The sequence below is a fragment of the Cololabis saira genome, chromosome 3, assembly GCF_033807715.1.
Source record: "Cololabis saira isolate AMF1-May2022 chromosome 3, fColSai1.1, whole genome shotgun sequence".
NCBI classification, from domain to species: domain Eukaryota; kingdom Metazoa; phylum Chordata; class Actinopteri; order Beloniformes; family Belonidae; genus Cololabis; species Cololabis saira.
In genome coordinates this window covers 38,907,185-38,934,569 of record NC_084589.1, presented here as the reverse complement: position 1 = coordinate 38,934,569, position 27,385 = coordinate 38,907,185, and the positions used below count along the sequence as shown (strand labels likewise).

General features: G+C 41.2%; 1 protein-coding gene across 2 annotated transcripts in view; it reads right to left on the bottom strand.

Annotated features, from left to right (window-relative positions):
- The window catches only part of LOC133439323 (inactive phospholipase C-like protein 2), a 65,652-nt gene that overhangs the window by 33,068 nt on the left and 5,199 nt on the right, over positions 1-27,385 (bottom strand). For both annotated transcript variants that reach the window (XM_061717471.1, XM_061717473.1), the window contains exon 3: positions 1,028-3,508. In XM_061717471.1, the coding sequence (XP_061573455.1) occupies positions 1,028-3,508 (2,481 nt within the window). The remainder of the gene's footprint in view (positions 1-1,027; positions 3,509-27,385) is intronic.

The window sequence follows — 27,385 nt, the reverse complement described above, 5'->3', positions numbered from 1 at the left end:
CCAACGAAAATTATGGCTAAATATCGGCGTCAATGAACCTTTATCACCTGAGGAAAACGAGACGCAACCAAAATGCTGGTCATGTGACGATAACGATAATGAAATATATAATGTAATATCGTAGACGAATAAAAACAAGACTAAAATGTAGATTACAAAATAAAAACTCTGCTAAAATGTGTCTTCATTTTCGTTGACCAAAACCAGACAAAATCTTCTAACAAAGATCCTTAATGTCCATGTTTTCAGTAGTTTCCTCTGGTTTAGTTCTGCTGCTGGGTGACGTTAGTCCTCAATCCGAGTCGCTGCAGCGGGGAATCAGATCCAGAAGATGCAGCTGCAGAGTTAGAGGCTGATGCCGTTAACGCAGAGCTCTAGGTTCACGTCAATTAAAAACAAAGTTACATAGAGAAACGCAGGGATCTTCTTTGGGGCTGGAGAAGAAGAAGAAACCAACTTTGGATACACTTTCCTACATAGACGTGGAAAAGAAAACCCAATGTGTCGTCGAAAAAGAAAAAGACGGGGAGAAATGCGGAAAAATAAATGTGTTGTAAACTCAAATTACACCGTCTTCTGCATCTGGAATTAATGTATTCTTGAGTCAATAAGGTAACAATAATATAATAATAAGATAACCTTGTTTGAATTGTAAAATGGGTTTGGCTAAATACAATCTTTGACTAAAACTACGTTGACTAAAATGGTGCTGGACAATTCTGACTAAAATAAAGGCTAAATGCTCCGACTTTTAGTCGACTGAAACTTGACACGACTAAAAGGAGAATGAACGTGACTAAAACTAATAAAAACTAAAATGATAGCTGGACCCAAAGACTAGACTAAAACTCAAATTGAAACAGGCTGACAAAAACAACACTACTTGCAGGAATGAGTTCACAGGAGCACAAAGGTTTTCCTCAACATGTCATCTCTCTGTACCCATGCAAGGGTTTCCAATGGTAAACCCACACATCTTGAAGACAACAGCGGTCAAATACCCATTCATCCGTTTGAAAGGCCTTACCTGCATGTTTTCTCTGAGGTCCGTCGCCTCCCTCAGGGGTAACAGCGCCGTCTTGAAGACCTCGTCCACGGCCTTGATCTGCAGCACCCTCATGCTAGCGTACTCCCGGCTCCTCTTGGCCTTTCGTACGGACAGCCCCCTCTTGTGTGGTTTGCCACCGCCTCTCCGATTGGTAATGGCCACATGGACGAATACGTAGGTGTGTGGCAGGATCTCCCCCGTCAGAGACTGCAGCGGTACGTGGCGGAAACCTGGCTGCAGACACTCGAAGGGGATCGTATACTGCCCGATGAATTCATCGCCGATGTAATCATCATCGAGCACCACGAAGCGAACCATCGCAAGCTCAGGGAGGTTTATCTGGAACTCAAAGCTCTCGTCGAACAGAGGGTTGTCCCCGTTCTGGTTGACCGTTTTAGTCCTTTGCTCGCCACAGTCGGCAGGGATGCCGTGTATTTCTACGTATATGTACGGGTCGACCACGTCTCCTTTGGCACCTGAGCCTTTTGGCTTTGGGAAGTTTTGTCCGCTGATTATTTTGATGTGCAACAGCTGTGGAGAAACACCAGGCACTGAATCTTTCGTGTTGGCACTGAAATACGAGACCTGCTCTCTCATGATGGCGGGACGCAGGACGTAGCCACAGTTCCCGTTCTGACGGAACCAGCCAATGTTTAGGTCCATCATCAGGCCGGGGGTCTGGTAGTTCATGGCTACAATCTGGCAGCCGCATTTCCAGAAGTCTTGAGGATTCATGTTGCTGGAGTCGATCCGCATGGGGCTCGGGTAAACCCGCGCCAGGAACTTCTTGTTGTAGTTGACAAAGTCCCCGGGAAAGTCGCAAGCGCAGCGACTGGCGAAGACTTCGTTGAAAGAGCAGAGTTCCCAGTGCCTCTGGTTCTGGAAGGAGTTGGGGAAGTCCTTGAACTCCACAGATTTGCACAAAGTCACCAGATCCGACAGGTCCTTGGACAGCTGGAACTTCTTGGGTGCGATAGTCTGCTGTTCTGCAGAATCGATGCTCATCCTTTGAGACATCTCCGCCCCCTCGTCTTCATCCGTCACTTCGCCCTCGGAGCCTGTGCAGGTCGTTCCCAGTTTCTTCCCCTTTAGCAAGATCTTTCCCTTCAGCTGTAAGGGAGACGGGAGGTAGCAGTCCTCGGGTTTGGGAGGGTCGATGTGCATCTTATCCCCGAGGATCTTCTTCAGATGCTGAAACATGACTCTCTGCTGCTTTAAGGAGCAATGGTTTTCTAGACACAGTATCAGTGGAAACTCGGAGGCAACGAAGGCATACTTGTTGACGACGTCAATTACGCTACGAAAAACAATCTGCGTGGTCATGGTGTGACCGGTGTAGATAACGGGTTCGTTATCGGGCCCATCCCACACGTCCAGTTCTACACAACGGCAACCCATTTTGAGCGCACGGATGTAGCCCGTCACATCGGAGGGGCCCCGGAACTGATCCTCAATCAGGTACGTGTTGTGGGACGCGTTGATGTAGTAGTGGGACAAAGGCTGGTTCATGTCTTGGCAAACGGATTTGTGCTCGGGGTCGAATATGTGGCATTCCGGGGACATGAGATAGTTGGAGAAGCCGTCCAGAGAAAGCCAACCCTTGAGTTGGCCCTCTTTGGACGGCTCGTATTTCTGGATGACCTCCAAGCTGGTGTCTTCGCTGACTTGTGCCATCCCCTGCTCTGCCTCCAGGAATATCATTAAGTCCTTTGTGTCCAAAAACTCCTTGGTACTGGAGAACTGAACAAAGAGAAAATAAATCTCTGGTCTGGTGCAAAGGTCGTGAAAGACTTCGACAAACTCATCGTTCGTCACCTCAGAGCTGCTTTTGTCCCTCGCTTTGTGAAGCTCCTTGAACTTCAGCTCTATTTTCACATTTTTGAGTCCCGGGTTGAGCTTTTTTATGAGCTGCACAGCAGCGCATATAGTTATCTGTCGGGTGTTGCTAACGTCTTCCTCGTCAAAGAGGTCACTTAGCCAGGATGAGCGCATGTTGTTCTGACTGCTCTCAATCATATTTAGGGTGTGTTTCCCATAAGAGATCAAGTACCTCAGTCCAGTTATCCAGATGTTGGCCACATCTGCCGTGTTGGCCACCAGGTCCAGGGACTCGTAATTTTCCCCAAAGATGATTGAGAAAGCACAGTCTTCTGATAGCTGGTCATAGGTGCCGTTAGCTCTAAAAGTGTCTGTGTTTTTGCCCGTCCGAACCTCTTTGATGGACTTGATGTCAATCTTGGCCTTTTCAGACTCCTTCTTGGTAGGCTCCCATCTCAAAGACTGCATGTCGGCATCGAGGAGGAAGTAGCGGTGGTAAATGCGGGAATTAGAGCGCACTTTTTTAAGTTCGGAGCCGTCCACCATGGCATTGATGCAGTCACTGGCACGGCTAATCTTCTTCTCAGTGGGCATACTGCTGAACGACACAGTCTTCTTCCTTTCTTTACGCTGTCTTCCATCCTTCAAAGAAAAAGGAGAAAAAAAACAGCATCAATAAAAGTTCTTCTTAATACACTAAATGGTAAATTCTAGGCCTCGATTTTCAATTCTAAATTGATTCTCATATTCATTCCTAAAAAATCGATTCATATGTCTAAAGATCGATTTTTTTTTCATTATTACATTACAACTTTTGGTATTTTTTTTGTTTATGCCCAAAAAAGGAATGTTTTGTTGGACACGAGAATAAATAGTGCCATGTTTTTGCCTTTTAAATATGTTTAAAGCTATGAAAACATTAACGTGTTCAGTTATAATTGCATAAATGTTCTATATTTAACTACTTTATATACCGTCTTGGGGTTACATTTGCATAAAATGCTAAAAACCAAGTTCTCAAAAATTAAAAACCGAAATAGACCGAAAATGGAAAAAGTTAAAATGGAATGTGTTAAAAAAAAATTCTGAAAGCAGTTCTATCAGCATTCTGGGAGGTGATTGGTCCTTACAGCATCATTAGCTGCCAATACTTCATACCAGTATTAATATGTTGCATAACTACAGTCATATAATTCATGAAACAGCTAAAAAAAACAGTTTTAATAACACTAACCCAAATCGATATCGGAATCGAATCGAATCTTGATAATCGATTAGGAATCTTAAGAAACTGAATCAAATCGATTCTTGACATTTTAATCGATCCCCAGCTCTAGTAAATTCATAATTCAACTATTTTTTATCCAGTAATATATAGGATCAGCTTAACCAGATTCACCTTTTGGTCCTCACCCAAGAAAAGAAAGACTAAATCAACCTGACACACCCTGGCACAAGTATTTAAGACTTTGTCTAAGGAATAACCTCCTCCTGGGGGAGCAGCCTTGTGAAGTTGGTGGACAAGGACATAGGCCTGTTTGAGTTGAAGCAGAAATGTGCCGCTCCACATACATCTGTTTGTATTTACCCAACGTAATCAGATTTAGGGCACAGAGTCCCTCAGCGAGCCTCTGCTCCTGTCAACACGCCATATTTTCCCTCCAAGTGTCCTTGTAACGGGACTGAAATGCAAGCGCAGCACTGCGCCCTCACATGTCTCTTTGATTTTTCCTGGAGAATCACTCACTAAATATTCTGGCCCTGAAACTGTTGAAGTAAAATCTGTCAAAGTGAGACGGATCCCTTCCAGAACAATGCAACACCGCGCCTGCTTTGCATGCTGCATCTGCCTTCCCCGTACCTTTTTGTAGCTCCTGAATATTCTCCGAGCAGAATGTGGGAGAGGAATTAAGGTAGCCGTCGCTGTTGATTACAGAGACAGAACAGGGTTTCTCCCCGGGGACAGCATCGCCTACACAAGTCCAGTCAGCAGCAGCAGCAGCAGCATGCTGACATTTTCAATGAACCCTCCTCGCTCCACTACCATCAGCAGAGAAACATCACTTTACATTTTAGATTATTAAAGCTTATGTCCCACATTTTGGCAAACCCCTATTAATCATCAAACTTCAGCTTAATGGTGACGCCTTATACAAATGATCCTTTATGATCATCATTTATGATACTTGTGGGATAAGACTGCTTCATGCTGCACTCCAGTCCAAATCCTTGACCTTTCATTTCTTTTTGGAGTTTAATGACAAGCTTAAAACCTTTACAGCTTAACCGTAATCAGACTCTTGATCTTGCAGAACTCAAAACAGGAAAGAATATTTTCATCTTTCGCCAAACAATTTCCACTTTTTGCCCCCCGGCCACAGCATAACACCACGACTCGGCAGTTCCCGTTAGACGGATACCGTGATGGACTGCTGTGTTTAATCACGTGTATACTTGTTTGGTCAACAATAATAAAATTAAGTGGATATGTGTGCGGAGGAGGTTGGGAGCCAAGAAGGTTTAAACAAAGACTTTTCCAAGATGTCAAAACATTGACCTAGCTACAGAAACAACAATCACCAAGAAGATGCAGGGAAACCGTCAGTCAGCACTTTTGAAAAGCAGAAGTACAGAAGAAAACGGTTATATAATCACATCCATCCTTCTTCCGAACAGACTCCAGGACGGCGCTGGAACCTGTCCCCCCGCTCCGGGCACGAGAGGCGGGGCGTGTCTCGCACGCGTCCATCACAGGGACACTTTTATATACACATATGTCACAGCTTCATTCCTGCACACTTCCGAGAGCCAATGCTTGAGGGTGTCATGTAAAAAGCAAACATCAATCTTATTCTTCTGTGTCTGTTGCTTAAATGAACCTTCTGCTTTTAAAAACAACCTTTGGCCCTATATTAAAGTGGGAGGACTATAAACCTTTCTTAGGGGACAAACGAGGTGAGTCAAAGCGGGTTACAGGCAAGGCAAGGCAAGGCAAGGCAAGTTTATTTGTATAGCACAATTCAACACAGGGTAATTCAAAGTGCTTTACATCAACATTAAAAGCGGCAAGACACAATTAAACAGTAAATAACAAATGAAATAAAATGATAAGAAGAGGTAAAATAATAAAAAGCACAAGTTGTTAAAAGGTTAGGGCAGTAGAGTACAGCAGGTACACATCTCATTCTTAAAATGGCAAGAATTACGTTTCTATACGATCAAAACGTACAAAGACCGGGTCAAATACAGTATTACAAAGGTAATCTGTAACAATTCATACGGTGAATTAAATCAATTTGACAATTCTAGCAGTTATAGAAGTAAAATAGCGACTACTGTTAGCACAGGGAACGGCTTTTTTAAGCCTTCGACAAGACTAAAAACTTTATCTTTAGCCCCTACAGATGGAGCAAAGTCATTTTAACTTTATATTTTTGTGTACAAAAGGTGTATAAAAAGCACCACTTGTACAGGCTGAATTTGATTCATGTAGTTTTGGTCCTGAACAAAAGTTTTTACTCCTCACCGTCTAAAAATAGACTTGGGATTGCTGTTAACTCCGCAATGTTCCTTTAAGGTTAGTTAATTACATAAAAAGAGGAGCTTAAACCAAAATGCATGACTGCAGATAATCCTTATAATCTAGACAAGAATGTTTTATCTTCATGGTAACGTGGAGTTGTGGTCACTACTTGCAGCCTGCATGTCTGGTTCCTGCTCTGCTACCAGGCCGCCCCGCCAGGGCTTCTCCTCAGGATTTCCCTCCTTTAACACCACGGCTGAACAATACTGCATACACCCATCTCTGTTTTAGTATCTAACGTCTCTAGGAGAAGGCTTCTCATGCAACAGTGCCCTTTCCGTCAGGGGCTCAGTGTTTTTCCTTTGCTTATACAGCTTCTTTTGTCCTTAAATGGTATCAAGAGACGGTCACAGCAATCAGACTATCAACAGTTATCAGATTTTTCTTTTACCGGCCATATATACAGTGGGTCAAGACAGTATTTAGTCAGACACCAGTTGTGCAAGTTCTCCCACTTAAAAACATAAGAGAGGCCTATAATTTTCATCACAGGTATATCTCAAGTATGAGAGACAAAATGAAAAAGAAATCCAGAAAATCTAATTGTCTGATTTTTAAAGAATGTATTTGCAAATTATAGTGGAATATAAGTATTTGGTCAATAAGTAAGGGATAATGCCCGACGAGGTGTACATTATCAGAAATATATGAAGTCCATATATTTATGATAATGAACACCTCGAAGGGCATTATCCCGCTAATACCACGGTTATAAGTGATAACCTACAGTACACCTAGGTGTAGGTTATCACTTATAACCTACACCTGCCAGCCAATCAGAATCGAGCATTCACACAGACCGTGGTATAACAAAAGTTAATCTCAATACTTTGTTATATGCCCTTTGTTGGCAATGACAGAGGTGAAACGTTTTCTGTAAGTCTTCACAAGGTTTTCACACACTGTTGCTGGTATTTTGGTCCGTTCCTCCGTGCAGATCTCCTCTAGAGCAGTGATTGGTCCGTTCCTCCGTGCAGATCTCCTCTAGAGCAGTGATTGGTCCGTTCCTCCGTGCAGATCTCCTCTAGAGCAGTGATGTTTTGGGGCTGTCGCTGGGCAACACGGACTTTCAACTCCCTCCAAAGATTTTCTATGGGGTTGAGATCTGGAGACTGGCTAGGCCACTCCAGGACCTTGAAATGTTTCTTACGAAGCCACTCCTTCGTTGCCCGGGCGATGTGTTTGGGATCATTGTCATACTCAAAGACTCAGCCATGTTTCATCTTCAATGCCCTGCTGATGGAAGGAGGTTTTCACTCAAAATCTCATGATACATGGCCTCATTCATTCTTTCCCTACACGGATCAGTCGTCCTGGTCCCTTTGCAGAAAAACATCCTCAAAGCATGATGTTTTTCTACACCCATGTTTCACAGTAGGTTTGGTGTTCTTTGGATGAAACTCAGCTTTCTTTCTCCTCCAAACCCGACAAGTTGTGTTTCTACCAAAAAGTTCTGTTTTGGTTTCATCTGACCATATAACATTCTCCCAATCCTCTTCTGCATCATCCAAATGCTCTCTAGCAAACTTCAGACGGGCCTGGACATGGACTGGCTTCAGCAGGGGGAACATCTGGCACTGCAGGATCTGAGTCCCTGGTGGCGTAGTGTTACTGATGGTTCCTTTGTTACTTTGGTCCCAGCTCTCTGCAGGTCATTCACTAGTTCCCCCGTGTGGTTCTGAGATCTTTTCTCACCGTTTTTGTGATCATTTCTACCCCACAGGGTGAGATCTTGCGTGGAGCCCCAGAATTTTGTTTCTCACGTCCTTGTCAAAGGACAAAGGACATAGTGGTTAAGAAGTTACAGGTCTGTGAAAGCCAGAAATCTTGCTTGTTTGTAGGTGACCAAATACTTATTTTACCCAGGAATTTACCAATTTATTCAGTAAAAATCCTTCAGTGTGATTTCCTGGATTCTTTCCCCCCATTCTGTCTCTCATAGTTGAAGTGCACCAATGATGAAAATAACAGGCCTCTATTATCTTTTTAAGGAGGAGAACTTGCACAATTGGTGGCTGACTACTTTTTATCCCCACTGTACAGTATATATCTCATTCGATTCTGCTGAAAACAAGAAAAGCTCCAAAGCTGCACATTTGATCCGTTAGTCATAGCACAATGTCCAAATATGATTAAAAATGGAGATGAGTACCAGGTTTTGGCGATATCAGCGCACGGTCTCACTGAAGTGTTTCATCTTTCATAGACTGCATAACTTTATTTAATCACAGACAAAGCTGATTACATCGGAGGATTTATAGACCTTTACTGGCAGGCTGAGCAGTTAACTGATGGCATTTTATTGTTTGAATATCAAAATTCCTCTGAGAAGTATGAGGGCCGTTTGTTATGATTACGAGCAGGAAAGAACGTTTCATTTATTGAAAGTTACAGCTCCTGTGGGTGTACATGCTGTATCACAGGCATTGATCAATTTCTCCAATGAGTGTCACCATGACAGCATCATCAAACACCATCACCACAATACAACAGTGTTAGTTGTCAGTGTCAGTGTTCATTGTCCTGTAGCTTCCTTTAGAAAGTATTTACTGTGGATTACATTATAGTACAGTACTGGTGAACATTACCAATGATCTCCTCATTGTCCTCTTGGATCTCAGAGCTGCATTTGATCCATCTCATGCCAACGTTCTTGTACGGAGGCTTGAACGTGTTTTCCAGATCGAAGACACACCATTAACTTGGTTTGGTTCATATTTATCTGACCGATTCTTGTTTGTTCATGTGAATGAGGAGTCTTTCGACATACACCAGAGACGGTGGTGGCGTTCCACAGGGTTCTGTACTGAAGCTGGTTCTTTTCAGCTTCCATTAGGTGCTATTATCAGACAAAACAACATAAACGTTTAGTGCTATACAGATGACACTCGGCTAAATCTATCCGTGAAGCCAGAGGAGACCAATGAGCTAGCTGGACTACTAACCTGTTTTAATGACATAAATACCTGGATGCTGCTAATTTCCTGCTACTAAATTCAGATAAGACTGACCTTGTTGGCCATAAAATTTGAGCTTATAAAATGTGGGCCACATCTGACTCGTACTGTACAACACATGCTAGTTTGGGACCACTTCATTAACTCTTGGAACTTTGGGGTCACACAGCAATTTTCAGCGTTATAGCTGCCATCTGGGCCGTTTGATTTTGTCCTTTCCGCCATCATCTCATGCACGCTCAGGATGTGTCATCAACATCTTTTCAATCTTTTAGGCTTGTTTACTGGATAAGGGATTTACTCTATTTTTTCAAACTAGAGAAAATAAAGCATTCCATGAGAGGCTCTGCTAAAACCTTTTTTAAATTGTGGAACCCTTTCCTGAAACACATTAAATATAATATCCAATTGTCTGCAGTCCCATAATCATTGAATCCTGCCTACCGATTTAAAAAAAACCACCATGCTTCATTTCTTATGATCTCCATGCGTCATGCGTGACAGTGCCTACTTGTTATTAGTATTGTCTTTTCTTTTTTTTCTTGTTTGTTTTGTTGTTATCATACTCTGTGCTCTGGCTTTACATTTTGCTGAGAGTATTACTTCCTTTATACCATGTTTTATATTGTAGTTCATGTATGTTCTGCCTCTACCTAGATGATGACAATATTGTTTTTTGTCTTTGTTTTTTGTACCGGTCTTTATGAAAAATTGAAAGTCTTAATAAATAAAGTTTAAAAGGTTTGTTTAACACAATTTTATGAATTGCTATTATTTGAACTTTAATGCTAAACAGTACTAGAATTAATTAGGTTTGAAGTGGATTGAACTGAAAATTGGAATATAACAGGACTGAACTGGACTGTAGTGCTTCAACATGACTTTGATTGAAATTGTCCAAATAAAGTGAACCAGAACAGAACTTCTTTTCAGAATATACTGACTATGACGGATTTTAAAGCCACCTTAGAAGGACAGAAAGCCATTAGTAGCTTCTTTAGGGTTTTGTAATGAAGTGATAATAAGAAATGCAATCCCATCAACTACACACTGACAGGAAATGAGATTTTTTTGGTCTTTACAAACCGTTTCCCTGTTTGTTTGGTGGCTGAGAGTGAACTGTGTTGCTCAGTGAGTGAAGACTACTTAGAAAGGGACAATGACCAAGCACAACACAAAGGGGAGTGACAAAGAGAGTATGTCCAACTGCTCACAGATCCCAAAGGAGTCCCCTAATGAGGCCAAAACCACACTTTTTTCTGGCTCAGTGAGCACTCGTGAAGTGTCTGTGCAACCGAGGACATCACATGGGACCCATTACTCTTAGCTCTACTGTTCTACCTACAACACTGACAGGAATCAGCTGCAGCGTCAATAAGCTTTCAACTCCAGGCCTGGATCAGTGTCAATATACAGTAAAAGTTGCCTGAATCAGACGCCAACCCAAGACGAACCAAGTCGAAATGCATTCTCAGATACTACCGTATTTTTCGGACTATAAGCCGCTACTTTTTTCATAGGTTTTGAACCATGCGGCTTAAACAACGGCGCGGCTATTTTGTGGATTTTTTTCCACCGCCAGGGGGCGCGCTAACCGGAATTACCGGTAGAATCAAAAGTAAGACAAAGTAAATGCAAAGAAGAATACACTACTCCTTTAGCAGATAAAACTAGGTAGAAGCAGATAGAAAAACGACGAATTAAATATTTTCAAATCCTCTCAAACATTATCTTTTCAAATCCTCACCCCCCTTCATCATGGAACCCACACGAAGAACTTCGTATGATGCAAGTTTTAAGTTGAAGGCCGTTGATCTCGCTATACAGGAAGGTAACCGCGCTGCTGCTCGGAAGCTTAGCGTCAATGAGTCCATGGTGAGACGTTGGAGGATGCAGCGGGATGAGCTCATGCAATGCCCAAAGTCCAGGAAAGCTTTCAGGGGACATAAAAGCAGGTGGCCTGAACTAGAAAATGTCCTGGAGGACTGGGTGAACACGCAGAGAGCGGGTGGCCGGGGTGTATCCACTGTACAGGTCCGACTTAAAGCCAAAACCATTGCCCACGAAATGGGAATTAAAGATTTCAAAGCGGGGCCGTCATGGTGTTTCAGATTTATGAAGCGTAAAAACCTGTCCATCAGAACACGGACCACTCTCTGTCAGCAACTCCCCCCTGACTATCAGGAAAAAATAAAAAACTTCCATACATTCGTTGAAAAACATGTACAAGAACACTCCATCAAACCAGATGAGATCATAAATATGGACGAGGTCCCTTTGACGTTTGATCTGCCGCTGACCAGGACCGTTAACAAGAAGGGCGCATCATCCGTGCAGCTGAAAACAACGGGCCATGAGAGGACGCATTTCACCTGCGTTCTGGCATGCACTGCATCGGGGCAAAAACTTCCACCACTGGTGGTTTTTAAGCGCATTACTATGCCTAAAGAACAATTCCCGAAAGGCATAGTGGTCAAAGTTAACAGCAAAGGCTGGATGATGGAAGGCGTGATGAAGGAATGGTTAACGGAGTGCTACAGCAAGCGACCGGGAGGATTTTTTCACCGGAAAAAAGCACTGCTTGTTTTGGACAGTATGAGGGCCCACATCACAGATTCTGTAAAAGCAGCAATCAAGAAAACAAATTCTATTCCAGCTGTGATTCCTGGAGGTACGACCAAGTTTTTGCAGCCGCTTGACATCTGTGTCAATCGGGCATTTAAAGCTGCGCTCCGGGTTGAGTGGGAGACTTGGATGACAAGTGGAGAGAAGTCATTCACAAAAACCGGCCGCATGCGAAAAGCATCCTTTACTGACGTCTGTCAGTGGATCCTAACAGCGTGGAGTGCTGTGAAAGAATCCACCATCACCAGCGCGTTCAGAAAGGCTGGACTGCTGCGCCGCGAGGAGAGCGGCGCAGCTGCAGAGCCGACCTCAGCGGAGGATGACAGTGACGCGGAGAGCGAGACTGATGGAGACAAATGTGATGAAGCGCTGCTGAGTTTGTTCAACTCCGACACTGAAGAAGAGGACTTTCTGGGTTTCAGCGAAGATGCTTAAGGTGACGTGATTTCACAGATAAATAAATAAATACCGATTATTTTCTCTTGGTTCTGTCCCGTTTTAATCAGCAAAGTTGCTGCCGTGTTGCTGTTAAAAGACATGTTGTCTTTGTTTATTGTTAGGAAAGGATCTACGGTATTTAGGTACATACATGTATCATTTACAGTTAAAAATCGTTCTGTACATGTATTAAATATTTCATTTAACAAATAAACTTTAACATAAATATCTGCAGCTTCCATATCTTTTTTTTTTTAATAGAGTGGGTGCGGCTTATATACAGGCGCGGCTTGTATATCTTTTTTTTATTATTTTTTTAAAAATAGAGTGGGTGCGGCTTATATACAGGTGCGGCTTATAGTCCAGAAAATACGGTAGTTGCATTTCCGTGACCACTGGATATGACAAAATGCAAATATTGAAAAAGAAAAGCTGTAATCGAAACGGCTTTATTCGAAAAAACATCCTAATATCTCAAAAACCTTATTATGCTTTCAGGCGATTTAATAATACAGATTATTGCAAAAGTGGAAATCTTTTTGTGCATTTCCACTTTTCTGGCAGCTGCTACATCTAGAGTTATCAAAATCTAGTTTCCAGCTGTTTTTGTCTCACTAATACGATGTAGTTGTGCTATAACACTACTTAATCATTATGCTTCACATAAGGGCTTTGCCTCCCAGTAACTATTTGAATGATCGTCGGCTGCCTTCATCATCTGACCATTTTATTAACAGCGCTGGTGGAAATTGCAAAGATTTGTCAAAATATGTTTTTGTCCATCTTCTTGAATGTTGATATTGGTCTTTTTTATTATTTTGAAGAGAAGTCTTACAGGACGAAATACGCAGTTACGAGTTGATTTTCTTTTGGGGAAAAGTGTAATGAAAAACGCGACTGACAAAGACAGACAAGGCAGCAGAGTGATTGATGAAGAAGCTCACACAGATCCCAGAGCTTTGACAGCAGAACAGGCACCTTCTTATTTATGCAACAAGACAGTGAATGACAAAATGACTGATGAAGCTGCTGATCGTTAAATATGCAAATATTCAGTGAATTCAAAGGCTTTATGCAACATAACATAATAAAAACAAAAGTAATCCAATCCTTTCCGGGTCTTAAAATGAGAAAAAGCACTCTCAGATAAATACCATATGATAAAATACTGGGTGTTATTATGGTCTGTCTGGAGTCCAGATATGTTTCCTATTGAAAATGTATGGAGCTGGATGATGAGGGGTCAGATGATCGGGGCCTGCTGAGAAGCTGAAATAAACTGCAACAGTATCATCAGTTTCATGGGATTAAAAAGTTCCCTTGAAAGGAAGATGATGCAACGCAATGAACTTTCCGGGTCTTCATGAAATGTTAGATATAGGTTAGAGGCTTCATATGAAGCTTTAAACCGCAATTTTTTCCACACACTGGTGAGCCCAATGGGGGGATTATGGGTGCAGGATGTTCCCTGAAGACACTTCGACATGCAAACTGCAACAGCCAGAGATTCGACTAAAAGCCATGTGATAAAAGTGAACAACCCGCTCTACCGCTGGAGCTACAGCTGCCCCGTAGGTTCAAATGGCAATTTCCTCAAAACCACCAGAAGACCAATGAGGAGCATTTCATCCCAGCGCCTCAATAAAAACATGCACTTCATGCACGTGAGAGTTCAAACCATTTCTTGGAACACAGTGAGGAAAAGCTCAACACACACCGGCAATAGTCAGCGTCCAGCCAATCATGTCCTGAAAATGGCCTTTTCTATATTTGATTTCATCATTTTTATCTAATACATCATGCAAGTAAAGCTCAGATTTGACAAAACTACTTTTTCCTGCAGTTACTTGGTTGCCTGGGTGACAAATATAGCTCATAGAGAAGAACAATAGTAACAAAAGGATATCTTCTTAAAAAAAAAGAAAAGATATTTGGAAACAATGAAATATTGACTGACGTTAGTCTCCTTCACATAATAACAATCTGTCACTGAGGGTTTGTGGTTAAAATTAACATGGGGGACTTTTTTCCCCCTCCAGCTGCTTTAGTGTCAAATCCCAGAGGAGTTGAGACCTGGTGCAGCTCCAGCTGCTGCTCTGCTGTACAATTAGAGTCTCTGGCCAAATCAAGTGTGAAAACTGTAAATACCATAACAGCAAACTCTTAAAGGTTGACCATTTCCTCTGAAAATGTAAATAAGAGGCTACTTCCCAAACTCTGCAGCTGTTAAAAAGAAAGAAAAGGAACCTACATTTGAAGTTTTTTTTAATGATTGTGGTTTGTAAAGTGGTTTCTAGTTTGCCTTAATAAGTTTATATTTTTAAAAGCTACACTAAATTAAACAAAAATCTATAAATATATTCTTCCCCAGCATTCACAGGTCTTTTTAACCTTGGTCTTATAGCTGCACCAAAACAACAGGAAGCTTCATAAATGAAGCTGCAGTCACTCTAATGCTCGACATGTTGAGGCCACATAATTCATTTCATGCTAGCTGGTTGAAAACACTAGAAAAACTATTGGAAAATCAAGTTAATGCAAATAGAGAAGCCCAAAGAGCTAAAGAGCTGTGCTACATTTCTTTTGTGCTGCTTTAAGTAAGTTTTCTATGAAAATACTATCAGTGCTGTGAAAGAGACCATGAGTGTGTTCATTCTCATTATTCTGAGCCAGCTGTTTACAAAAAATTTAAATGTTTTCTCCTTAAAGGAGCTTGAGGCCGGATTGTGGCAGGATTTATGAAAAAAATCCGTATACATTTTAAGTTTTCTAGTAATAATGTCAGATGAAGCGTTCCAAACCCAAAAGAATGAGCCCTCTAGCGTATCTCTCCTTTGCCTTGAACAGGCTGTGTGCTGCAAAATGTGCTGCAATTCCGGGCCGGAATTTCCCGCGCTGGGCTGCGGATGTGACGTCACATGACGCTGCATGTGCGTTCTCCCCGTTCTCCCGTGCCAGCTTCACTGTTGGCTGCAGTACCCCCAACGGCCGTCGTGGTGAAGGGTGGCGCTAGAGAGTCTCATTTCTAAGTCAGTGTTTCTAATTTTGTACAACATACAACACGACTGTCCTCCAGTCATATGACTGCTGGATGAAATGCTATGCAGATGATACGCAAGTGTAGCAATAAGTCATGCCATCTGGAACCACAGTTTCAGCTAAAATTGTAGCACATCTTTTTTTTTTTTAAAGATTTTTTTGCACCTCTATTGGCCTTTATTCAAGGTGTGGACAGGAAGGGGGTAGAGAGAGAGAATGGCGATGAAATGCAGCAAAGAGCCGCTACAGGAGGACTGTAGCCTCACTACATGGGCCGCTTTTTTTCACCACTGTGCCACCCAGCGGCCCAAATTCTTTCTCATCTTTCTGACATTTCTACGTGAGTGAAGGAAAGTTGCTGTCAAACTATCCAAACCTTTCCTTGACTGATGTGTTAGTCATCTCTCCCCATCGGTCCATTCCCAACAAAGGTTGAGAGATGCCTGTGTGTCATGACTCATAACCAATTATCCTGCACTGCTTGCAGTTCAGAAACAAGAAAAAAACATGGTTACTTAATGCCTCGACTACTGGAGAGCTCTTTAAAAAGACCTCAAAGGAAGCTCAGTGAAACCCCTACAGAGGGACCAGAATGGAATGCTGCATCCATTGTGATCGACTTGAGAAAGAAGAAAAAGAAGATGTGTCACCAGTTCTCACTGACCTCCACTGGCTGCCAGAATCAGATTCATGACAATAAAGCTGCCTACGGACCGACTGTTGGCTCTTCAACAGTTATCTTAACACTGCGCTCCTTTCAGGATAATCATCTGGTACCACCGTCTCTATGCCCAAGGCTGTCTTGGTACAGACTGTTCTCATTTGTGGTTACACAATGGTGGAACAAACAACTGAAAGCTCACAGAGAAAGTCTTTTATACCTACAAGAATCTCTTGAAAGAATCATCTCTCGAGAAAACCTCAGTGTTCATACTGTCCCAAATGTGGTTCCTTATATCAAAGTGTCTTCTTTAGAAGACATTCTTACATTGTAATAAGGGAAACAACTCAAAGTAAAATAGAAAACTTACTTCTTAAAAGACTGAAAGACAGACTAAAGATGTGGAGAACTCATCACATGAACTTAATTACTAATGAAGTATAAGAATCTCCAACTGGAAAAGTACTGCAGTGATTCAAATGTGTCTCACTTCTCAAACATCCACATCTGTGTTTCAGAATTCATTGGTCTGCATCAAGCACTTAACTAAAACATCTAAAAACACTGTTAAGAACAGTTCAACACATTATTAAAACCTGAATAGATAATGGTGAACCATCATCTTTTTTGATAAATGATTATTATCTGAGAATACTTAAAACACATAATCTAATAAAAGTTTTTAATGGTATTGATAGTCTCCTTGGGTGACATTGCTAACGAATGTTTTGACATTATATTGATCCCAGTGACACTGATGCAAACCAACACACAGTTTGATGTGTTCCCTGCGCGTCCAGCGTAATTAACGGCACATTGTATTCCAGATTAACAGGGTGGCATCACAGTTTTTTTTGTCTCCAATCGGAGCTGTGAAAACAAAGTGCAGACGAGGCAATCTTTAGATTTTATTTATTTGGCGGGATCTGATGTGACAGTTGAGGTGGGAAGAAAATTGCAACGGTTGGGTCACTATTGCTGCTGCCAGTGAGCACCCACAAACATGTGCTGCAACATTTACTTGAGCAATATGAAGCCTGTTCATTTGTTAATCTGCTTTTACAAGATTTTCTCTTGTTCAATCACTTGTGCGGTCGGTCCCTTGGGTGGTTTCTGTTGATAAAAGAGATGCGAGAGCGGGAGAGAAGGATAAAATGTCCAAAAAGTAATTGAATATTCCTTCAAATGAAAATAAAACTAATAATTTAATATTCAAAAATTCCTTTGTGCTGCTTTAATTGTAGCACTGCATCACTGAGATCGTTGCTATTATTTGAACTGACATTTTTGTTTGAAAAGTCAAAGTTCAGAAGGTGATGGTCAACAGAGCATAATGGTAGTTTTCCACTAGCACCTACTCGGCTCTACTCATCTCAGCTCAGCTGGAGCGAAGCTGCTGTGACGTATTTGATTGTGTGATCTAAACGAAGAAGACAACAACACTAAAGATGTAGAACCTGGAGGAGATGATATATGTGCTGCTGGGTCTGTGGCTTGTGTTCGATATCAAGTTAAAGAATGAGAGTGAGAGAAGCTTCAAGCGGCAACACTTTTTTTTTTTGTCTCGGCGCTGCTGAAAAGTTCGTTGGTAGCCGCGAGCAGCTATGAAGTGACAGAGCTCCTGGTGGATCTGGTCGTTCCTTATCGCCAGTCTAGATCCTTTTTTAGTTTTCTCCTCAGCCACCAGGTTTATGAACATCTGCACCTCAGAGTTGGATCATGAAACAGACCTTTGCGCTGCCATTGCTGGTCGAATAAAATGAACAAGAAGCCGCCGTCAGAGACGCTCTTTCGCTGATTTCCACATCCTGACTCAGACGTCTGACTCCAACCCCCCGACCAATCGGTGGCCTGTAGTCTGATGATGTCAGATACAGCCGACTCAGCCGCTTAGAACCTCTGTAGGGTAGTTACAAAAAAGGTATCTACTCGGCACTTTAGACCCCTTGTAGAAAGGCGCAAAACTGAGTGGAGACGAGTCGAGTCGGGCTGAGTACGTACTAGTGGAAAAGCGCCATAAGTTAATGATGCTCAAGTAGGGCTGCTCGTGAGTGGAATATACTACCAACTGAGATTAGAAACCAATCACATTATTCTTCTTTTACATTTTATTTAAAAAAGTGGTTAATTAGTGGTCAAGGCTGTCAACATTGAATTTTAGTGTGTAATTTTCCTGGCTTGCTGCCCTGCCTGTCGGTGTTTGTCTGATGTCACCTGTCATGTTGCCTATTAGTTTGTCTAGTCATAATGTTGCTTTTTGTGCATGGCTTTTTATTCTGTGTTTAGTGCTTTTGTCTTGTTTGTTTTTGGCCTGTTAGTGTGTTACTGTGTCTTGTGTTATTAATACTGACGTTACTGTTGCTGCTTCATTTTGTCGTGTGTAGCGATTGTCTGTTGTTGAGTTAATGTTAACCTGTGTGTTTATGCATTTTAGCTTAGTTTTTACCTCTTAATCTCTATTTTGATATAGCCTTTTTATTCGGAAATGTTTTATTGATTGTAGCTAATAAATTCTTTCTTTTAGGTTGACTATTTTTACATCAGTCCAGGGACAGCGGATGCAAAACAGCCTTTTGGCTAATTCCGGCACATTTTGCATTGGTTTAAATCGTTTATTAATGTGCATTGTCCCTGTAATTTAAACCTTTAAATACAAATAAAAAAGTAGGATATTAGGCAATGAAAAGTTCATCTAATGGCATGTCCATGTTGGCCTGCAAAAGTCCAGCCTCATCGTGGCCACGTTCATGAACACAACTAAGTGGGTTACCTCACAGAACACGGGTGAGCGGTCAGTCCTTCCCGGCAGGTATCTGCTCTGCCTGCAGCCTGTTTATCAGCCGTGTCCGAGGCAGGACGGGAGCTTGGCTCTTTAGATAACAAGCTAAAGACCTCTTAAATCGTTGGAACGCAGACTAATTGGATTGTTTTCCTCATTTCATCAGTGATCAGGCAGAGAGCCCGTGCAGAAAAAGCGCTGATGTTGACCGGAGTGGATTGTTCACGTTAGAAAGTGGTTATCACTTGAGAAAATATGCAGAGCTGTTTTTTTCCTCTTACGTTTCTGAGACTCTACATATACTTTTACATGAAAAATGTCACGCTAATGTGCCAATAGCTGGTGCCTCTTAACCACAGACCTGCATACACACCCACGGCACCAACAGAACCCCTTCCAACAGTCGGGGAGTCTCTAGCTAAAGCTGTTACTATGTGTGTGGTTGATGCCGTCCCGGCCACATCCTCCCGTCACTTCAGAGAAAAGCTTTAACGAGAACTGAGTGCTCTGACAGACTGCCTCGTTAACGCGGGTCCAACCCTTCACAACCACCGTCTCAGGGCTGCTTTTCAATCACTCGCTGCCGTCGGAAACAAAGACGACTGCATTCAGGAAAATATTTGCATGCATATCAAATAGAAGACTGTCACAGAAGCAGAAAAGTTAATAAAGATAAAGCTTTTTGCTCTGCATCGAGTAGTTAATTCTACTTGTTTAGATTTCAAATATTGTTTTGTATGTTTAAATCAGTCCAAGTCTTCTTTTTTTTTTAAACCTTTACTTCATCAGGCAAGCAATTTACTTATTTACAAATGGGGCCTGAGGACAAAGTGCAAGGCTCTTTGAGGGGGAAAGGGAGAGGGAGTCTTACAACATAGAAAAAATCATCGCTAATTTTCATTTCATAAAAAGAACCTTTGTTCGATAAATCAGTTGCATTTATTGATCATTTATTATGTATTGCAGTTTCAGCTGGAGATATCTGGATGGAACAAAGAGAAATGTCATATTACCATACCTTTTCTCCAACATTTTATGGATAGGACTGACTGGATCACTGAAAAAAGAAAATAGTTGGACCGACTTCATTGAATTGTTTCAATTGGTAACACCTAAATTAATTAAGTTCTTGGAAATTAAGTTAATGAGTTAGATTAACACAATTGATTTAAGTCACATGTACTTAATAATTCAATTGTTCTTAAATCAACGTTTTGCATTAATCTAACTTAAAATTAAGGATTAAAGTTAAAAGGCAACTTAAGGTTTTCAGTTTATCCAACTCAATAATTTGCATAACCCAAAAGTAAAATACTGCTCCTTTCTAACCTAATACTGTGGTTTCATTCAAATCAAATTTTGAAGTAACTTTAAAATGAAATGTTATATATAGCTAAAATTACAATTTTAACTTGGCTGAAAATAAAAACTCAAAATCTCATGGTTTTTTTTATACTTGTGGAAGAGTTTACGCTGAAGTTCTGTCTCGTGCGATTTCTTGCTCTACCCCACTACAGTACGTCGGCCATCTTCTCGTATCTGCCATGGTTTGTGTGCTAGTGGTGGGTGGTGAGCTAGTTTTAGGGTAGTGAAGCTTTAACACATTTGTCATTCTTATTTTTATATGAATAATCAAATTAATACTTTGATTTCAGTATGAAAACTAATCATCATGCAGCATTTCATAACCATGACAGAGCTGGTTATAATGATTATAATTAAATACTCTCTGTCTTTAACAACCCAAACCTTGGCAGCTGTGAAAGTTCTTAATACTAATCTAAAGTGACGCTCATTTGGGCTTCAAGTTATTTCAAGTCATCTCTGCTGATACTCAGTAGATACTTATCCATCTGTGTGTTAAGCTGCCGACCAAACGCCACATATTAGTTCAGTTCAACAGAGTAAGTTTCACTTACTGTTCATGCCTTGACATGATGTCTTTCATTGGGTAACTTGACACGGCAGCTTTACAATCTAGGTCACTGAGCGTTTTGATAATAATTTCTTCTTTGCGTTGTTATCTCTGGAACTGAACCATTTTATGGGAATCTATGGACCCGTTTTGCTAAATGGGAGTAATAACAATAACACGTTTTTCTGTTAGTGGCTCCTTCTCTGCTTCTTTGAGGATAAAGCGTTTGATAAATTTGTCTGAAAAGAGCTTGTTGGACTCGCTGCGTATTCCAACCGAGCTAACAGCTAACAGATTGGAAATCCCACTGAAATAATCCCACTCCGATGGCCTGGGAACTGAGGCAGGCCCCAGTGTGGTCAGAGATTGCTTAACGCTTACAGAAGTGTAAATATTTCCTCCATGTATATCCAGGCAGGGATAAGGGCAAGGTTCGGCACCCACAGTGTGTGAGCAATGCTGTGCCTTTTCAAGACACGCTGACAAAAATGAGCAATCGAAAGCCTTCCACTGTCAAAGAACCTTCAAGAAGCATTTATTCTTTTCCTAAAAAAAAATAATAATAAAATTAAAAGAATTACAAAGATGTTCCTGCTGATCGGAATACCAAACTTAGAAATTATCCAATAATGTTATTGTGAATATAACTGTGCACATGTTAAAGCCACCCTATGTAGAAACACGATGCTGTGCTGACGAGAACCACTGCCAATACTGTGCTAATGAATAGGGACGGTCCGGCAGGTGAGTCCCTCCCAGGAGGATGGGAGGACACCCTCACCGTGTCTGATGCCAAGAGATGACAGGTTAATAATCTAGTGATATCATCGACCCCCCCCCCCATTTTTAATAATAATATAAGAGATATGCTAATATAAGAGATATGATATGATTATTATTATATGATAATAATCTTGAGATATGCTGCCATGTCATCAGAAGCGGTACTGCATCAATCGCAGATTTGGCTTTTCCACTGAATCAAGGAAAAACAATCCTGTTCTTGATTTACCAGTATGTGTGTGTGAGAGAGGGAGTTTTCATTTAAAACGAAACCAATCAAAATGCAGTTCAGCATTTCAACCGTCTGAAAAAATCTGCTTAAACATCATCACACAGGTATCATACGACCATGATTGAATACAGATCAAAAACTCCTTTGAAAATAAACTGTGTTACATATTGTTGTTCTAATGGCTTCCCATTAGGGCTGGGCGATATATCGAGGATAGCCGATGTATCTCGGCTTCTACTCTGTGTGATGTACAAAATGACTCTATTGTGCATATTCGAGTATAAATTTTCACGCATTTTGCTTTTAGCCGCGGGCATTAAATTACAGGCTTTTCTCGCTCTCTCGTCTCGTCTCTCCTTCTCTGAGACATAAAACAAGCGCACCCTGTTACACATGTCAGTCACGTGCTGTCGTGTGTGCATTATCATTGGCCCCCGACCAGCTGGTGTCAGCGCTGCTGTCCGGGACCGCCACTCACTTCCACTCCGCTTTAACTTTAACTTAACTTTCCCAAACTCGGCCTGTTTGCGCCGTGAGCTCATCTGCGCGGTTGCTACGCGCGGCGGACTCTTTTCAAAGCTAACCGGTTTAGTAAAGACGGGAGGGGATGTTTTCTCCTCGCACGACGCGAACGGCTCTGTGGAGAGCCGAGGAGCCGCTTAGCGCGACACGCGCAGCCGAGCCTTTAGGCTGATTTATGGTCCCGCGTTACCACAACGCAGAGCCTACAGCGTAAGTGCGCGTCACCGCGTACCCTACGCCGTAGTTCTGCGTCGATTTAACGCGGAATCATAATTCAGGCTTTTCTCTTTCAGAGCTGAGAAACGTCACCTAGTGTTGCTTAAATGTGGCCACATGAAATCAATCACTATCATTGAAACAAAGTCAAACAAGACTATATGACGTCATATTTCTAACAATAAGTGAAAGTGATGCAAAGTAAAGGAGGAGAGGATAAAACATTGCAGTCCCTGCACCTACAATTTAATATAAAGGTGCTCTAAGGGGCCCCTGCTGCTCAGAGCAGCTCATCCTGGTAAAACCAGGTGAAACCAGGACTAGAACATGTTCTTAGCAGATGTTCTTCATACGGGGAGTCAGAAAGATGCAACGCGCACTTTCTATTTTGAAATGACACTTTTTATGTTTGTGCCACTCACTGCTTAGTAACTGTTTAATAAATACAGTTTTGGTAAATTTGACTTATTCCCCCTTTTTGCATGAAAGTTTAAAATGAGCATATATTCATGCAGTATGAACAAGAATGTTTTAATTAGGGGTGGGAAAAAAAATCGATATTTCAATATATTGTTGTGCTCTCTGTTTCAATAAATAATCGATATACTGTCGGCTAATATCGATATTTTATTACAACACACATAATGGTTTACGCGGTTGTCACCGCACTATTGTTCAAGCTCTGCCCCGCCCACCCCCGCTGCCCTCGTGAGCAAAACAAACATGCCGCCTGAGAAACCAGCTCAGAAAATACAGAACCACAGTTTACTCCGTACAGACAGCGGGTTGAGCAGCACTGTTAATGCTGGAAGTTACTTGGTGTTTGAGCCGGTGTTTAAACTGCCATATGCGTTAATCTCCGCTCGCACAGAAAACCAGCTGCGTTAAGAAACGGACCCCGCTCCGCTCGCGCTCCACGTGAGGAGAGCGGCTCGTACTGTAATACAAAATTATTCCACCTATTACAGACGCCGTTAAAGTAAATGATCGTCAGTCTTTTTGTGTTGTAACGTTTATGCTTTTCACTCTGTAAGTGATCCTCGCTCGTATCCTTCCGTGTCCAGTCAACCGTGTGCTGGGAAAACTTGCAGATCATTGAATCACCAGACACGTTACACACACGGACACACGCAGACACACGCCCACCCGCGCACAACCAGTGTTCAGTGATTTGGATATTTCAGTTTAAATTTCAAAATGTTATATTAGTTCAATGAAGTTCATATTATTTATATTTATTATAGCTTGTTTGGTTTCTTCTGTTATCGGATACAGTTTGTCATGACATGAGTGAAAAATGCCTGATGCTTCATGGCAATATGTGTGTGTGGTGACAGAATAAATTAGACAGGCTAAAAGGATATTGGAAAAGAAGACATATTGAAAAGCCTATTTGAGTTATTTATTTCTTAGTTATTTCACAATAATTATTTGTTAAATAATTATTTCACTAGTTATTTTACAGTCATATAATTCAGGCAACAGCGCAAACATTTTTTTTAATAACACTAATCCACATCAATATCGGATCAAATCCAATCAAATGGTGATAATCGATTCTGAATCTTAAGAATCGGACCAATTCTTGACATTTTAATAGATACCTAGCCCTAAGAGGCAGTGAGGTACTATGCAAAATTAAGTTGCTTACTGACTTTTCAGTATTAGAAACAAAGCAGTGCACTGTCCTGGTTTATATAAAACATGTTATTAATGTTCATGCACTTTAATTTGTCCAGCTGTACAGTGTTTACATTTACAAGCCTATGAGACAGTGAGGAAATATACAAATGCACTTTCTTGTATGAAGTTTTGGCATTGAATAAATGCATAACTACCGACGTTTTCCTTTTTATAGGTATTTTTTCTTTTTCAGTCCCGTATATCGTGATATATCGCTCTTACCGATATATCGATATATCGAATATCGAAAATATCGTGATATTATCGATATCCTGGGCCACATATCGCCAAAGTATCGAATTGGGACTTACCCGTATCGTCCCACCCCTAGTTTTAATGTAGACACATAGAATCATAGTGGTGTGATTGTAGCATCAAAGTGTTAATTCAAGGCTAAGGCAAAATATCGAGATATATATCGTGTATCGTGACATGGCCTAAAAATATCGAGATATTAATAAAAGGCCATATCGCCCAGCCCTACTTCCCATGTAGGTAGTTGGAGCCTTTTCAAATGCAGAATGATTAATCGCATTTGCAATATTGGAAGGGATCAGGGAAGTCAGCAGTCCTTGGTGTTCCATCCCCACATTGGTGTTTACACCATCATCAGAGCGTCTGCGTTGTCCTCCAGTGACAGTCATATGATATAGGCTTGGTTAATCAGATAATAACACGTAATGACCCAGAGAAACAAATCATAAAACGAATGGGTTCAACGACGTCATTGTCTCCACAAGCTTTCAGTTTTGTTCGTCCTCACTAGACCACAACAACTGTGCTTCAGAGCTGAGACGAGGTCTGCGGCAGGACAAGCGTCGTCTGTTCTCAACGGTCTTAGTTACTGGCGCGGTGTGGACATCCGGCAACAGTTTCATGTTTTAAAATGCAAAAGCCGTAGTGTGGACGTAGCTCTAGATCTACCTCCTCGCCGATATCTTCGGTCTGATTGCTATTGAGGCAACTACTACATCTGCCGTGGTCAGATAGATATTTCAGAGGTGCTGACTTTATCAACATAAAACGTCTTGGAGGCTTTCCACATATTGTAAACTGACGCAATGTGAGGAAGTGTCATCATGCGACCCTTGAGCAACACTTTCAACGTCTGTAACCATGAGATCAGAATCTGAAATACAAACTCACAAGTCTAAGATCAAGCAGTTTAATGTACAGTATTGGAAGTAGGTCCCTTATATCCAAGTTGAACTTGTTATTAATTATTATCTGTTGAGCTCTAGTGCCCTTTGGCGTAACAGTAGCTGTATGAACTCAGTTGTCTCTTCTTTGGATTTTTCAGGCAGCTGAAAACAACACATTGACGTGTGTAACTTCATTTTCCAATCAGGCTGGAAAACCGCCCATTGATTATATTACAACATACTTTTGTGAAGGCAGCAAACTTTCGATTATGTTCTGGGTGCAGAACTTTCCACTTTGCTTCGAAGATAAGAAATGGTGCATAACTTATCATAAATTATCAGCAACCCGTTATTTAAATTACCTTTTAATCAGGGGAACGAATAACCAACTGTCCCCACGTTCAATCAAAGTGCTCTGTTGAATAAGTTGAAAAGATGGATTAAACTCGAACAGAGGCACACATGTACATGTTCATACAGTCATTGATGAGTTCTGTCCAACAGTTCAGTCCAAAATATCCCTAAGACAATTGACTGGGACTTTTGTGACCCATCAATGGGTGCAAGAGTCAAACCACTTCCATTAAGATTGAGATATTCCACTATGGGAGAGAAAGGAGATCCCTCAGAGCACATTTCCTTGTGAAAGGCCTTGACACATACGGCTAAGACCTATCCAGACGCCCTTCTGCGTCTCCTCGTATTAAGTCAAGGTTAAAGAAGCAGCACTTGAACGCACCATGAATGTTCAGGTGCTATCCAGGACAACCAACGACCGTGAAAGAGGCTTTCCATGTTTCCATCGCATAGTATGATCCAGCTGCCCAGCTCAGTATGACCGGTAGGCATTTTCCACCACAGACAGCGTCAACTGAAACCAAGCGCAAGATTTGACTCGTCACTGTGACGTCATGACAACAGAACAACAAAACAAAGAGGGCTCAGGTTGAAACCCAACACTTGATTTTGTGATGTTTTGCCACTGTGAGGAGACCAATGACCTCAGCAGATGACGGCAAAAACATTTATATAAAAAAACATAACAAATAAAAAACAGTTTGGGAGCTTCTTCTTTTAATATCAGCAGAGATAGCATCTTGTCTCCTTTTTAAACAAATAGGTTTATTAGGTCTTGGGGCTTATCATATGATGGTTCCTGTGACAGTTCCCTACCCAGTCATCGGTCCTACCTACAATGGAAGGTCAAGGACAACAAGCTCTACTGTGCCATTTTATTTTTTATTTGTTTTTGGAGGGGGGGGGGTACAGTATGTAGATGGAGTTCGTGTGAGAGTTGTTGGTTAGTAAAAATGTTAGGGTCAATGACGTGACGCCTATATTTTCTGAAAAATAGATTTTTTTTCAATTCAAAATAGGTTTAAATGGATAAAGAAAATACCATATGTATGACCTACCTGTCCCACATATGGACTCACTTGAATTTTACAAAAAATACTAGTTATCTGGGATTTTGTTGTTGTTTTAAACGTCAAAATGTCATGTGGTGCGACCGTCCGACCATGACTCTTGTTTTGAAAACACTCTAAATGTATTTAAATCAATCTTCTGCCCTATCTGGCATGATTTCTGAAGTGTCTTGTAGTGTGTAAGATTGCAAAACATTTGTATTTATATTTCCATCATAATATACAAACAAAGTTTGACTGATGATCCATTTTATGAAATATCATGTGGCGCGAACATTAAAAAAACAACCATTTTTGTATAATACTGAAAACTTGTAAAAAAAAAGATGTCAAGATGTTAAGGAAATTAATTTTAATATGAATCATGGTTGCACCACATGACTTTTTTTTAAGGTTAGTGCCAATTAATCTTGACCAAAAACTCTGAAATCCCTTAATTTAAAATTTTTATATTAATTTATGTGTACACAACATTCTTAATGTTTGAACTACTGCAATATATATTCTTTTTTTTATC